Source organism: Gopherus flavomarginatus, chromosome 6, assembly GCF_025201925.1.
Source record: "Gopherus flavomarginatus isolate rGopFla2 chromosome 6, rGopFla2.mat.asm, whole genome shotgun sequence".
NCBI classification, from domain to species: domain Eukaryota; kingdom Metazoa; phylum Chordata; order Testudines; family Testudinidae; genus Gopherus; species Gopherus flavomarginatus.
Window position 1 is genome coordinate 67,599,441 of NC_066622.1, and position 16,119 is coordinate 67,615,559.

At 57.0% G+C, this 16,119-nt stretch overlaps 1 protein-coding gene across 1 annotated transcript in view; it reads right to left on the bottom strand.

The window, feature by feature from the left end:
- LOC127054249 (transmembrane protein 150A-like) overlaps nt 1-14,479 on the bottom strand; it is a 30,839-nt gene extending 16,360 nt beyond the window's left edge. The window contains exons 1-2 of the mRNA XM_050960311.1: nt 14,396-14,479; nt 8,149-8,196 (exon numbers count right to left, since the gene is read on the bottom strand). Coding sequence (XP_050816268.1) covers nt 8,149-8,196; nt 14,396-14,460 — 113 coding nt within the window. The 5' untranslated portion in view covers nt 14,461-14,479. The remainder of the gene's footprint in view (nt 1-8,148; nt 8,197-14,395) is intronic.
- Nucleotides 14,480-16,119: the final 1,640 nt, after the last annotated feature.

Below are 16,119 nucleotides of genomic sequence, written 5' to 3' on the forward strand. Positions count from 1 at the left end.
GAGCCAGGGACCAGGATGGGTTTTCTGCAGCAGTTTAATCCTCATCTCCCAAGAGCAGATGGAGACGGGCTGCCCATTAACTGTGCCCATGCTGTCCAGGAAAGGGGGCATAACTCCTTCCTCCCCATGAAACAAAACCAGAGAGACAGCAATGCTCCCGCCTGCTCACTAAAGCCACACGTCAGTGAGGAGCAGCAAGGGCAAACATGCAGGGATCCCCGTTTCACAGCACTCTCCCCAAGGAGCCCTGAAGAGTCAGGAAGGTGGGCTGAAGATAAAGCCAGAGGACTGATGGGACCTCTCCCCAGGGCTCCAAGCTGTGTGCATGCATACAGCCCCTTCCACAGCTGACCGCTCACTACGTAGAAACGGCCCGTGGTTCACGCCTGGGCAAATGAGTCCATCTTGTGGCCCATCCCCACATGCCTGTGGAGAGAGGCGACTCTCACTGAGAGGATTTACAGCTACAGCCTCTCTGTGCAGGCAGGGAGGAGCCACACATGGCTTTTTGCAACCAGTGGGTTTATTGCCCTTTGATGGAAAATAGAGCAAGCGGCCAGGGCAGGACCGGGACCAAGGCCAAGTCCTGAGCCAAGCTCTGCATCGCAGAGAACAGAAAGGCCAGGAGAACAGCCAGAAAAATCGCTCAGAGAGCCAGACGTGATCACAGGGAGCTTTGGGGAAGTGCCAGGATGGAACACAAGCCAAACTGCCAGGCCAAACCCAGGGCAGGATTTATAGCTTTGGCCAATCAGCACTCACTGTCGGCGAGGAACCAGAATGGCCAGGTCAACATGCAGAGTTGGGAAACCCCCTGAACACAGGACCAGAAGGGATCTTGTGGGCAGCAAGTCCGGTCCCAGCCCCCACAGCCGCCATCGTGAGGAGGAGTGGCCTCCCTGAAATCAGACAGACGAAGAGCACAGCTGCCACTTCTCAGCTGGCCCCAGCCCCAGGAATGCTTGTGAACAGCAATGGCTGCGGCCCCAAGTCCTGTGCATCATTACAGACCCTCCAGGGGAACGTGGAACCACCTGACCTCCTCAAATGGGTCCCCAAATGCTGCCCTCTCACCCTTGGCATGGTCACAGGTGGGCAGAGGGATGACCGTTGAATAGGGGAGTCTATACAGCTCTCGAATGCTGGAGCAGACGGGCACGCACACACCCCTCCACGGGTGAGCTGCTTTCTCGTGGGTCCTGTCTTCATGTGGCAGGGCACACACATGCCCCGGGCAGCTCTGCAGAAGCAGTGGGGCGAGGAAGGAAGGAAGGGGGCCCACACCTCTTCCCATTTGACCTACTGAGGCCCCTCCCGCTGCTCCAGACAGATGGGTCTGTGTGTGTGTAATGGAGCTGTAGCCGCGCTGGTCCCAGGTCTCCATGTGGCAGCCAGTGGAGAAAGCCAGCCCTGCCAGTGCTGCCTCTAGGAGAGCAGTGCATAGCAGGGTTCAGATCCCTGCTGCTGTGTGTGAATCCGGCCAGACTTGCAGGGTTGGCTCCAGCTGCTCTCTCGTGTGACTGCTGAGTTTCCACTGGCAGAGGTGATGGTTTTTCCAAGTCCTTCTAAACGGCTAGTGCTGACTCTCAGGGATCTCCTGGCCCGAGTGCTTCCTCCCCACCGCCTCTGAGTATGGGGCAGATGCACAGGAGAAACTGTATGCACAGGGCAGCCACTGGGACCCGTGAGCTGCCCAAGGTAAAAACTGACCACATGTCATCACAGAATGAGCTGGTGCTGAGACAGCCTCCCATGCTGCCAATTTCTGTCATGGCAAAGCATCAGAAACCCCATCCCACAACAACAGCGCAGACACCCGGCAACCCCATCCCCTCTGCTACAGCGCAGTTGCCCAGCAACCCCGACCCCTCCGCTACAGCGCAGCCACCTGGCGACCCCAACCACTCCTCTATAGCACAGCTACCATGCTACCCCGTCCCCTCTGCAACAGTGCAGCCACCACATGACCCCGTTCCTCTCCACCACAGCACTGCTGCCCAGAGCAGCCACCACACAACTCCATCGCTCCCACTACAGCACAACCACCACATGACCCTGTCCCCTTCACAACAGCACAGCCACCCCATGACCCCGTTCCCCTCCGCCACAACAGCGCAGCCGCCACATGACCGCGTCCCTTCCGCAACAGCATGGATGCCACACCACCCTGTCCCCTCCGCAACAGCGCAGCCACCATGACCCCATCCCTCCCACAACAGTGCAGCCACCACACGATTCCGTCCCTCCCTCTACAGCGCAGCCACCACATGACCCTGTCCCCTGCGCTACAGTGCAGCCACCACAAGACCCCGTTCCATTTTGCCACAGCACATCTGCCCGGCGACCCCGTTCCCCTCTGCAACAGAGCAGCCACTCTGCTCCTCCACAGGGCTGCCCTTCGAGCACAGGAATCCGCTGGCTCCAGGGCAGAAAGGGCCAATTGCCCCCGGGTGGGAAAGGAACCAGCCTGCCCCTAGTTCTACCACCACGACTGGTTTTGTTGACAAACCAGCCAGACACAGCAGCAGATGCAGAGGCCAGGCCAGCGGGTCCTGAAGAACCTGTTAACAATCTTTTCACCCCAGTGCTTTGCTAGGCGGAACACCACATGAAGAAGAGAAGGCCCTGGGTCCCCTGAGCCAAATCCAAGCTCACCTGGGCAGGTCCTGGGCTCCTGTGCTGCTCTGTCCCCTCCAGGAACTGAGCCAGGGACCCCAGCTCCTCTGCCATCCCTCATCAGACAGATCTCCCCAAGCCAGTCACCAGCACTGAGCCCTCACAGCAGGCCCTAGGGATGGAGGAGAGCTGGCCAGGCCAGTCCAAGGAGAAGAGACCTTCCAGAGCTGCAGGAAGGCTGGGCTATACGAGGTCTCTTCCCTTGGAATCAGTTGTGCCCCCATGCCAAGGAAGCACTGTCCTGTTGGAGGAGGCAGTGCCCACAGTAAAGAGCCTAGGCAGCATCCAGGTGAATTGGGGCATTAACCCCACACACCTGGCCAAATGCCACCTGGGTGGTTGCATCTTGCTGCTTCTGTTCTCCCTGGATTATTCAGCTGGATGTGGTAGCGTTCTTCTATTCCTGTCCTAAAACTATCACTGTGAACTGCGAAACAGCTCTCATGCTCCACCCCAGAGAAGGCTTCAGATGAATAACCACTGCTTATATTGACACAAATCTTATTGGAAAGCAGTTCAGGTTGCTATGTGTATGTGTGTATACACACACACACACACACACACACTCATGTACACACAAGCAAGGAAATGGAAAATTAACCCACCTAACAGCACGTACCCTCTCCTCCCGCATCCCCCACCATTCCCATGACTACCGGACACCACAGCCCATCCACGTTAACCTTAACTCTGTCCTCTTCTGCCCTCTGCACACACTCCTCAACCAGGTTATCCTCCCATCCCCCAGCGCTGGCAGTTGTGGATGTTGGCTGCAGCAGTGGGTTGTCGGCAGCAGGCAGCTTGGTAAAGGGTGGTGTGCAGAAGGGAGCGATGAAGGACTAGCATCCCCAGGGAAACATGTTCCAGCCCAGAGATGGCTGCAAGGGAGCCATTCATGTGTCTCACCAGCAAGGGATGCAGGGAGAGACAGTCACACCACTAACATTCCACACTTACACAGTCCTTTGTATGATCAAAGCATTATACAGACATTATTCACCCTCCTGACACCCCTGTCAGAAGAAGAGTGCTATTAACCCCATTGCACAGATGGAGAAACTGAGTCACTGAGCACGGATGTGACTTGCTCAAGGTCACCCAGGGAGCTGGTGGAAGAGCTGGGAGCAGAACTCTGGACCACCCTGACTTATGACCCTTGGCTCATTCCTCCAGACAAAGCAGGAGAAGTGGGGAGGGGAGGAGAGGTGTGGGGGACACAGCAGGAACCCATCCATCAATTTTCAGGAAGCTCAAAGCTTGGACAGGCCTCCAGACGGGGTGATGGGGAGGGCTCCAGCAGGGGTGGTGGTGGTGGTAGGAATTCTCTGAACATGCAGTGCTGTCCTCCCCTGCCTGCTGCAAAGGGACAGAACCCCCTGCAGCCGGGCTCCTGGCAACCCAGAACCCTGGGAACCTGCCCCAAAGCCCCCTTCCCTCATCTGCTGACAGCACAGGGCGAAACATCTCCACCCAGTCTCAAGGGGAAGTGGTGCTGCTCAGGCTGCTCGCAGACCCCCCAGGGCCCAGGGGATCCACCCCCCTCCCCACCCCAGGTTGCTGCTCCCCATCTGGTTCCCGTACTAAATGATCATGACAGATTTCTATAGCGTCCTTCAGGCTGGACTCCCAAAGCACCCAGCAACAAACCCATCAGAAACTGCATGCTGGAGCTGCTGCAGCCAGCTCTGTATCACAGCCACCTCTGGGCCAGAGCCTGAGAGCTGTTCAGCAGCAGACAGCAACACTGCACAGCCATTGAGGATGGAAAGCGGAGAAAGCCACCGTGGCCAAGTGACCACGCAGGTGGTTGACAGAACACAACTACCAAAGCTGAGACCCCAATTTCTCCAGAAAAGGGGCAGGGGGAGGGGATGGTTCATGTCCACAAGGGACAAGCAGCTGGGTTTTAGGTACCAGCCTAAAGTGCCCCTAGTAGCATGTTTGGACACTGGTTCTGTACTGACTCAGGAAATAGCAGCAATTCCTGCACCACCTGAGTCGGCCCTGCAGGTTTCCCAACCAGGTACCAAACAGGCTGGACCCTGCTTAGGTTGGGAGACCAGGCAGGATCCTGGCCTGCAGGGGGGTTGGCTCCTGGCTCTGTCTGGCTCAGAGTGGGCCTTTGCCCACTCCACAGCCTGTTCCATGCTCACTCCCAGGGCCCTGCTGCCCAGCAGGGAGGCCCAAAGCACAGGCTTGCCAAATCCGGCTAGGCAAAGGGCTGTTCGTTCCCACTGATTTTCACAGCTCTGCCTGCAGATGGCCTGAGACAAGGCTATAGTGCAGAGAGCCCTGGCTACTCCCCCAGGCCCTCCTTTCTGCAAAGGGCCTCTCTGGAACTGCAGTGGCTTAGTGGAGTGCCTGTCCCAGCAGGACTCCCAGAGTCTGTCCAGTACTTCTGACGTGCCAGAGCTGCCTCTCAGAGCTGCAGGGCTAAGGCTGGATTGGGGCAGGGGGTCCCAGAGGGCTGCAGGCTCAGGCCTCCTCCCTCACCATCAGACAGAAGTGATGTGTGAGCTGCTCCGAGCTTGGCCAGGGAACGCAGCAGCAGCAGCACCCTGGGAGATGGGCCAGGAATGCAGGAGCTGGCGAGGTGGCAGGGGGCCTTGGTCAGTTGCTTACTTAGCTAACAGTTCCCTCTCCGCCTGCCAGCCATCCCAGTGAGGCACCGCTCCCGCACCAGGAGCTGAGCGTGGCAGATATTGACCTGCAGATCCCAGCCATCCTAGGACTACTGGTATGGAAACAGCTTGGTGGCACGCGGCTGTCCCTCAGGCCAGGCTACATGACGGGCTGCAGCTGGAGGCAGGCCCATGCCCCCAAGCTCTCTCCCAGACTTGGGGGGGTAGGTGAGCCAGGGAGGGAGGAAGCTGGAACAAGGCCAGGCCCCTACAAAGATCTGAACTCAGGTCACTTCCCACTTTGATCAACTTCCGCTGTAACACTTTCAGGCAGTCCCTTCATCCGCAGCACAACCTGCTCCCCACCCCCCTCAGCCCTTCCCTGGCAGACAGACAAGCACCCTCCCAAATGGGGGTACACCCAGCACCCACACACACGTGTACCACAGCTGCAGCTCTGCAAACCCCAGCAGCACTGACACCGCCCACTCAGGGCTCTATAGGTACAGTGGGCCTCGAACTCATGTCTTCCAGATCCAGAAACACAGGCCCCTGGCATGTGAGTTGGAGGCCTATGTTACACAGCTAAGCAGTTTAGATTCTCCCTGACAGACGGCAGTAGACCATTACGGCTGGGATTTCAACAGAACCACAGGGTGTCTGGCACCTAGTTCCCTTAGGATCCAGGCTCCCAGCCTAAAATGCCATCTGACCTTACGGATGGAGGCCTCCTTCTCAGCTCCATAATTAAGGCTGAGTTTCACAGTTAAAAGAAGTTGTCTTTGCTAGACATAAATAAAAACAAAGGCTGGTGGGTCTCAGAACTCCCTCCTGAACTAGAGAGCTCAGTCTCTGCCTCACTGGTGAGTTACAACTGAATCTGTTTGGTAACCACAGAGTTAAAAAGGACTTCCCTTTGGAAAGCTTAGAATTGGCATTTTTTCAGACCCTTCTCGTTTCCATGTGGCTCTGTTTTCCAGCCATGAAACCTCAGAGATGGGGAGCTAAGCAATCTCTCCTGCATAGGTTTGGGTTTGTTTTTTCAAACTTAAAACCAAGTTCTTTAGCATTACTCATCGTCAGCATTCTGTTTATGCTATGAAGCCAATGGAGAATAATACGTTTGTCCGAAGACAAAATAAAATATTCTGCAGGAAATGGCAGTGTATATTTTTTTTCCTTGCACCGAGAGCTGTATACACCAGCCAGAATACACTTACCCATCGCTTCTAGGTCTGAGTGCTTTACAAGACACAGCAAACCAAACATGATTCAGACACATGTCCAAAAGCAAGTCAATTTTCTAATCCCCACCTCTCCCCAATACTGGTCTGATCTGTCCATAACTTTCCAGAAAGGTCGACTCTCTGCTAAGATCTGCCAGGAGAAGCTGCAAGGTCAGTTTGGTTTTGGCAAAGTTGTGGGAGGGGTACGTCCAGCCTCAACAGAGGAAAGTAGCTAGTTCCAACCTTTTCCACGGAGACTCACACCCCTCAACGGTTCCCTTAACTGCCTATTTGCAGACTTTTTCTTGCTCTGGAGGGTTTGAGTGGAAACCTTCTAACAAGGGTTACGTTATTTACTGGAGCCGCCTTGCTCACATAATGACCGTGTTCTGGTGGGGGGCTTTATATAGCACCAGTCACACGGCCAGATCCTAAAGGGCTTTGAACGCTTGAGGCTCATCCTGCAGGCTCCTAACACACATGACTAGCATTACTCATATCGGCAGCTCCCTTGAAGCCAGTGGGCCCGCTGACACCAATCAGGTTACTCAAGGGAGGAAAGGTTTGCAGGACTGAGCCCTTAATTAATGAGCTCTATGCCAGGCTTGCCTTGCCCTGCCAATGAGCCACAGAGGGTGACTGTTTCACAGCAAGGGGCGGCGCCGCCCCGCAGGTCAGGGGAGGAAGTGATGTGTGCACCGTTTCATTGCAATGGCAGGGGGAGGTGGAGTGTAGCAGGCCAAGACCCCCAAAATAACACCCTACAACACAGCACCCCCAGCGCCATGCTGGCGCATTGCTTCAGAACCACAGCTGAAGAGGAACACCTCCTGAGCCAGCAACACTACTTGCTGCTGAACATAGGCCTTTGCTGGCGGTTTCCCATCCATGTACTGCCTGGGCCTGGCCCTGCTTAGCTGCTGAGACTGGTTAGGATTGTAACCCACGGGGCTCTGGCTTCCCTACAGTCTGTCTCTGTCCAGCATGTGAACAATCCACCAATTCCCCACCTCCTAGGGGCAGAGGGCCTGGGGTGGGGTGTGTTGGTGAACAGAGGACCTCAGCGACCCAGAGCCAGGTCTAAAGGACAATCCGGCTCTGGATGTGGGGAACAGGCTCTCTGTGCCATGGAGGGGAACGCACCAGGCCCCGCAATCAACAGGACACCAGCCTCCAGCCCTAGCACCCCTTACACACTACTCCACCACCAGGCTGCGATGCTAGTATTTGGAGCCACCTCTGGTAACCAGGAGCTGATCCATAGGAAATGACAAGGACTAGGAAGCAGCTGGAGTTTCCTCATCACCCATCTAACCTGATCAGCAGCCACTTTCCCTTTGATCTGCTGGGCAAGGCCAGCCTTGGCCGGAACTAGGTCGGAGACAGAATGCCTGGGTGCGGGCTGGGTCACTGACCTCAGCCCAACCCCCAGTAGCTAGGCTGTGGGGAGAAGTACTGTGTCACCACACACCCCCAACACACCTGCCTGCATGACCTTGTGTCTCGGTGCCAGCACAGGCCTTTCCACCCTGCTCAGAGAAGGACCTGCCACAACAGGGTCCGCAGCCAGTTGGTGGGGACCCCCTCCCAGCCAACAAAGGTCCCATCCCACCAGGACTCCTTACCAGTTGTGGACTGGGCAGATGTGGTTATTGGAGAGCGCCATAGCATACCTACAGGAGACAGAAGAATGCCTGGATTAGCTCAACCTTTGATCCTCACTAGATCACCCCACCCACACCCCTTCCAACCCATCACCCTACCCCTCCAGCAGCACTTCCTTGGGGAGATGCACAGACTCAGGGCAGCAGCCAAAGGCAGCCTCTGGGAGCATCTCCCAAGCACTGGAATGCTCCAGCTCGGAGAGTGACCCCATGCTCCCAGCCGAGGTTTACACAGCCCATTGATGGAGACTCAGGGAAGAGGGCTGGATCCGTGAGGAGCTTGGATTGATTCCCACTGCACCTAGGACCTTCAGGGGGAGGGGGATTGCTACGTTAAGAGGATCACCCTCCATGCAGGTCAGCGTGTCTCTCCTGGCGGGAGTTAGGAGAGGGCAGCACTGTAATAACTAGGCTGGACAACATCAGCTCAGATTCACTGAACAGCAGAGGAACAGGCCAGGGAGAACCTGCCCTCAGCTGTACCCCCCATGGTGTGGACACTTGGCCAGAGCACCTGAATCAGTATCTGGTCACAGCACCTCCCTGGCTGCAGCAAGGAGCCTGCACAGCTATCCTGAGAGCCACTCAATGGTCTTACTTGCTGTTCCCCACCTGCCAAACCATCATTGCTGGGTTTCCTTGCCATGGGGGCATCATGGAAAGCCCGGGAAAGCAGAGTCTAGCCACTGTGGTACTGAATAGGAGAATTCTAGCAGAGGGGTGCCGAACCCTACTGCCATCCAGAGCCCCAGAGAAGCACAGAGACCCTCCTGCTCTCAGCCCCCAGGAATCTCTGGTACCCCAGCAGTGTTCTCCTCAGGCCTGCCCCCCAACACACCCACTCACCAGGGCTTGTGCTCTCCCCAGTATTTCTGTCTCTTTCCCCTGAGACCCTCCGGGCCTCCTTCATTTCCAGGGGAAAATCCCCTCCATTCCCTGCAGACTGGACTGGGGAGCAAAACTCTCCATCTCATGCAGCCCCCAGGGTTCTCTGCCCCCTTTGCGTAGTCGCTCCCCAACCTTCATCTAGACAGTTTCCCAAGCACCAAGGGGCATCTCCTGGCAGCGGCTGGCACACACCCAAGCACATTCTCCCTCTGACCCCATGCTGCCCGCCACCTCCTCCGGGCCAAGCATCGCTCCCCCATTGCCATGAAACCTCCAGGACCCAGCACTCCAGCTGCCTGCCCAAAGCAGGAATCTCCGACTGTTTCAACCAGCCTGGCTCTAGGGAAAGGGCTCAGTGCGTCCCTCTCACACGCACAGTCCAGTCCTCCAAACACACTCTCCCACACCTCAGTGACACTCACAAACACAGGGAGAGAGAGGATTCATTCACAGGCACATCAAGCTGCATTTACAGATGGCTGCCCCTTGGGATCCAAGGCTGGCTGCCAGACAGTGCTGGGCAGCTGGGTTTGGATCACAAATTAGCCACGCGACTCATTAAAAGCTGGAGTGGCAATCACTCAGAACTCAGTGGCTGCCAAGGTAGCCAAGCCCAGTTACAGCGATGGGTCTAAGAGGTTTGCCCAGGAGGGACAGGTGGGCAGCTTGGTTCATGCACTTTTCCCAGGGAGAGGCCGGGACACTGGAGAGACTGAACAGAGTCAGAAAAGCAGGCACTGGACCCAATACTGCTCATGGCTGTGCTACTCCACACTGGCCTCTTGGAAGTGTTAGGGCGCAGGCCCGTAGTTCTTGTGCATTCCCAACGTCTGCTGATGTCAGGGGCAAAGATGGAGGATCAAGGTCTCCCTGGGGTAGCGCACTAATGACCAGCGCAGGGGACAAGGGCTCAGGTCTCCTACTCGGTTACCAACTCTGAGGCATCTTGGGATAATCACTTAGCCTCAGTATGCAGCTGCAGAATGGTTAATGCTTCCCGGAAAGCACAAGGCCTAATGGTTAGCGTCTAATGTGCTCCAAGGCTCTGGGCAGGGTGGGGCTGGTGGTTCTCCACGATCTCTTTGCACTGACCCTTCTGCACCAGTTCCCGCTTTCAGAAGGGCAGCCTGGTGCTTGGCTGGCCCTAGAGCATTGGGCGGCTCCTGCCCTGGGCTGGCTCCAATTGTGGGCAGCTGCTGACGCTAACGATGACCAACACCCATTAAAAATAGGCACAAGCACCAGTAAGAAACCTCTCTAGTTACCATGGTGGCCACGTAACACACTCGGGGTACTAGGGGCCAGGCCTGAGGGCAGCATTGCTGGGACACCCACTTGAGATGCAATTCCATGGGGCTACAGGGTACTAGGGGCATTGAACAGACAACCAGGCCAGAGGGCAGCGCTGCTGGTGTACCTCACTCAAGGTGCAATTTCATAGGGCTATGGGGTCCCAACCTCGCCCCAGGTCCTGCTCTCCCTTCCCAGGGGCTGCTGTTAACCCTTAGCACCCCGCTTTACTCCCTCCCTGCTCCCAGAACAGGCATCAGCAGCAGCTCATCCCAATGTGCCCACCACGAGCCCAGCTGGGGTAGTGCAACTAAGCAGGCAGATCACCCAGACCTTCCAGCCCTGCCCCTCCAGCGCACAAACCGCCATTTCTCCTCCAGTTTCTTTACATCCTCCAGCCTTGCTCTCCCACAGGATCTTCCTGTCCTGTCCCTCTGATGTGCACAGGCCGGGATCTGTCAGTGGAGCAGCCAGCTCTGTGTGACAGGTGACAATGCCAGAGGTGCAAAGGACCTAGCTGGATTTTCCCATCCCAGGGGGCATCTGTGGCATTGGCATTTCAAGGGCTTCTTCCGACCGGCACAGCGACCACGTCAGGTGTGGAAGCCACCGTCACTGCACAGTGCAGAAGCCACCTGGAGAGAGCAGCACTCAGTGCATTTCTGCTCCCCTTCTATGACCCTCCGGGTGCAGCGGTTGCAACAGCAGCCAGAGGCAGCTTTAGCCAAGACAGCTCCTCTCGGGGTATTTGGCCCATGAGAATCAGCCCTGAGGACACAGTCAGGGACTACGCACATCTGAGGGAAGAGCCTGGAGAAAGGGAGCCTCAAGGGAGCTCTCCAGAGAAGACTCCAGGTAAGACTCTACCCTGAAGAGGGGCTGTCAAGGTGCCATTGGTGAGTCCTCTCCACAGGTCTGTCTGCACTGCAATTGGCAGACATACCTGAGCTGGCTTTCAACTAGCCAGACCAAAGCGAGCTCCAGGAATAACAACAGTGAAGCTGGTCATTACTCCTGAGTCACGAGGGGCAAGACACTGCTGCTGTTACTCCAGCGAGTAGATCTAGCTAGATCCTAGCTAGCTGACGTACGTCCACACTTGCTGCAATCCCACATACCCGGCTGGAGTTCAGACATACTCGCAGCAGCTCCAGGCCACCTGGGCCCAGTTCACAGGGCCATGACATCCCAGTGCTGAAAGCTCCCCCTGGGCTCTGCAAACCACCACCAGCCCCCAGACTCTGTGCTCCCTGCATCGCCGGGACAAGGTTCTGCCAGCGATGCAGGAATCGGACATGCCTCCAGATCTCACGCTCTCACCTGCACTGGATCTTCAGGGCTGGCCGGAGTAATCAGCAGCCCAGAGGCTGGAGCCACACAAGGAACAAGTCTGCTCAGCACCCAGGGGCTGTTTGTCCACATTTGGAGCAGCCCTGGGTAGTGAAGGCCCAAGGTTTACACTTACTGCCAAGAGCAAGAGCTGCAGCCTCCCCTTTCATATCAGTTTCAGCAGCAGCCAGCTGGGCAGTGCTGTGGGTGGGAGGAACTATGTTGTCCCCTCTTATACGTATGAGCAGGTGAATGGCATTGAAGACCCTTCACCAGGCAACATTCATTGGAGGCCTAGTTTATTTACAAAGGTCACTTAGGCAGGGTGACTGATCTACTAGTGTCGTTACTGCCCAGATCCACGCTGTTTTATAGGGCTAGGAAGCCAGCAGCCCATGGATGACACCTGAGTCCCTATAGGAGAGGCTGTGGGTGGAGGCATGCAGAGGTCCTAGGTGAACACACATGGCTGTGGATGCATGTCAGGGGAGGATGTGTAAGGAACTGAGAACACTGCACATCTCTCTCCTGTCTTTAATACAGGTCAGGCCAGTTGGCCTGAACAGAAAGGTCCAGTTCTGGATATTGCACTCCTGGATTGGACTAGGATTATTAAAACAATTCTAGCATAGCAGCATTGCAGAAGTCAGAGAACTCTGAGACGCTCCGTGTTGGTCGTCTCAGCCGGCCAGATGCCTGAATTCAGTAACGTGTACAGGAAATAGCTTTATCCATGGCAAGTCACTTAAAGCACAGTGATGTAAGAACCTAGGCACTGCCAGACTGGATAGGACCAACAGTCCATCGAGCCCAGTAATCCTGTCTCCTGTCCAGCTGCAACAAAGGAAGATAAAGACACCACACCACACACCTGAAACCTCACTTCAGTTTCCAGATGGGGCAGGGGGTTCATTATCTTCACTCTGGAGTTTGCTGCATTTTCTTCAACTTTGCGTCAATCCACAAAGCTACCAGGCCTCCCAGGAACCCAGAGCATTTGAGACAGAGTTAATTCAGCGTTAATTCAGAGTGGCTCCAATACCAGCAGGGTCACGGGGGCTGAAAGGTTCCAACAATGGGTAATGATAAAAGGCAACCCGGAAGTGGCCTGTTTGATTCCACAGCTTCAGCACAAGGCAGCTACTAGTGGTTGGGGAGGACGGGAAATCAGAAGCCCCAACGAAGACAAAGAGGTGACACCACCGAGAGACTTGGAGATTAGAAACATGGGCAAATAAACTGTGATTCAACTTCACGTGGGAGGGGGAAAGCAGGAGAGTTGGGGAGAAGCTGAGGCGTGACACAGGACAGCAGATTAGATGAGCTGGACAGCAAGAGAGATCAAAGCATCCTTGACGTGTAACCGAGCAGGGTGGTGACAGTCAGTGTCTGGCTTCAGGATGACCACGCCCAGAACACACTTTTCAGTTCTGGGCACCTTAAAGACACTGACCCATTTGCAGGGAGTTCAGAGAAGAGCAGTAAAAATGAGCAGGAGCAATGGATTCAGGAGAAGGGATCTGTCTGGTCTGGCAGAGCCACTAGGGAAGGCAATCAGAGTCTGAAAGTATGGGAGGGGAGTAAGGAGGCGAGAAAAAGTGGAATTACTGGAATTACTTAGTGCAGCGAATGGGGTGTAAAGGGAGCTCGGCTCGGTTAAACTAGGAAAGGGGAAGGCTTGTCTACGCTCAGAGAAAATTTCCCGGTAATGAGACATGTTATCCTTTGGGAATCCTCCCGTGGGAAGAGGCGAAAGACCCATTGCCTGGGACCTTTCGAATTCACCTTGGCAAGAATCCCAGGAAGTTCACGGCAGTGACTGGTCCTGCCTTAGGGAGGAGAGAGGGCTGATTTAAAGAGATATTCTCCATCTGTAATTCCTACTGGCACAACACACAGCAGGCACCAGGTGTGGGTACATCGAACCTTCAGCATCTGCTGCTAAGCTTGCTATGGGGCTGGCGAGCTCCTGAGACACTGACATCTCCCCTAGCCCATGCCACCCCCGGACAAAGTGACCCAGAGCCTTGAGCTGTGCTGTCCAGCTAAGACACTGAAAGGAGCATAAGCCCTCCCATCTCTTCATCAGTCCTTCCAATCCACCCACCTCTTCCCCTCCAGCCCACCTGCTTCGGGGCTCCCCTAGTCCAGCCTGATTTGCAGGATAGTGTCCCACCTGTAGCTTTCCCTGAGACCTCGGTTGGTGCTGAGCACCCATGAGGGGTAGTGACGGGATGATTGCTGCCCAGGGCCCAGTAAGGGGCAGTGATGGGGGGAGCATCACCAGGCAGTGATGGGGAAATTACTACCCAGAGCCTAGGGCCCCCATGGAGGCAGCAATGGGGGGAATCACCAGGCAGTGATGGAGGGGGAGGAATCGCTGCCTGGGGCCCCGTGGGGGCAGCGATGGGGGGCAATCATTGGACAGGGCGCGCTAGGAGGCGGTGATAGGAGAGTGGAGGAGAGAATTGCTTCCCAGGACCCCCCACAGGGGGCAGTCATAGGGGAGAATCGCTGTCCTGAAGCTGAGCCCCGATAGGGGCAGTGATGGGGGGATCGCTGGACAAGGCTCACTAGTGGCAGAGATACTGGGGAATCGCTGCCCGGAGCCCAAGCCCCATGGGGGCAGCGATAGGGGGTCGCCCCCCCGGGCTGGGCTCCGGTGTCCGCGCTCCCCGGCGCCCCCCTGCCCGGTACTTACACGATCCACATGCCGGTGATGGTGACGGCGGGCAGGGTGACGGGCAGGATCCCCCAGGCGGGCATTCTGGCCCCGGGCAGCCAGCAGCGGCCGGGGCGCGGGCCGGGGTCCGGGCGGGGCTCCCCGGGGGCTGCTCGTCCGAAGCTCGCCCAGAATCAGCCTCCCCATCGGCGGCCCGGCGCGACGCAGGAGAGGGACGGGGCTGCCCGTGTGCCCGGGGCCGCAGGGACCCGGCCGGGAGCGGAGCGCGATCAGCGGCAACGCTAGAGCCCGCCGGAGCCGGACTCCACTTCCCCTGCGAGCAGCGAGCTCTGGGCAGGCGGGAGGAGCGACCCCGGCTCGGGACGGCCCCGCCCCTGCCCCAGCAGGCACGTGTGCGCGGCGCAGGTCGGGGAGCGCGGGGCTCTTCCCCTGCGGGACAGGCCGGGTCCCCCCTAGCCAGGGCAGCACCACCTTGTCAGGAACCGTGGGGCCCTCCCCACAGTCCCCTACGGGTGGGGGCCCCTCGGTGGCTCTGGGCCGGGGGGTTCCTGGCATGAGCCCTGCAAAGTCACTGCCCTAGAGAGGGACCTGCGGCTGCTCTGGCTTCTGCCCCAGGAGGGAGAGACGTGGTAGGAACCAGCTGATCCTCGCCCCTCAGCACAGTCCAAGCAGCCCCCTCCCCAGTACACTGGAGGCAGGGCTGGGGTCCCCGCCGACCGGCCCAGCGCTCACAGCAAGCCAGCTGCGGGGGATGGAGCTGCTGGAGGGGGCCCAAGTCTGAGCAAGTTAGAGCAACAGGGAGCCTCCAGTTCCCTCCAGCAGCGGCAGCTGTAGGCAGAGCCCTTTGTACCTCTCCCACGCAGCTGCTGGGCTCTGCCCTTGCCCAGCTTCTGGCTTGAGTAGAAACAGCGCCCCTGGCGGCAGGGCCTGCATTGCGACCCCCGGCCAGCGTTTCTACCATGGCCTGGCCGGTAGTTATCTTCAGACAAAGCAGCTCTTCAGCCCTAAGGAGACAGGGTGGGGGAGAAGGGCTCTAGTACCACCTCCTTCAGAAAGGTGGAGATAAGAGCAGTTACTTGTACCACCACCGCTCTGAATAGCAGCAAGGCCTGGAAGGGTTTGTTTGTGGAAGCCTGCGCGGCAGGCAGCTCCTGCTGGCTAGAGCTGCACCCAGGTCCAGGAGCTTGTGGGTTTGCCTGCTTGGGAGTTAAACTCAGCCCTGCTGGCTGCTCTGCAAGGTAGATGGGAAACTGTTTGCTCCCCAGGTGCACTTTCCTTTCCGTTGCAAGTCTCAGCCTGCAGTGCTCCACTGCGATCAGTCCTCACCTCTGGCTGCAGCTGTATCTGGCAGGAGCCCGAGTCACTACACCCAGCCTTTCCACCTTGGAGCCGGAAACTGCTCTCTGCTCCATGCTGAAGTGAGATGTCAAGGGCCTGAGAGCTGCATGTGTGATTCTGGGGCACTCCTGAGTCCATAAATGTCCTGTCACTACAAATACCCCCTTCTATTGGAGCAGCTCAGACACTCCCTAAATTAGCCCCCAACACTCCTGTCACACAGGGAATTTCCTCTTTTCGATAGGTGGGGAAACAGACCTGCCCAAGTTGACAGTGGAAGAGCCAGTCATGGCTGTGGTGAAGGTAGGAGCCAAAGCTGGTAGTCAGACTCCTGGCCACATAGCAAAGCCTTAGAGAGGGAAGGTGGGGGAGGTATTATCTTTTATTACCCACCTCGTCTCTCT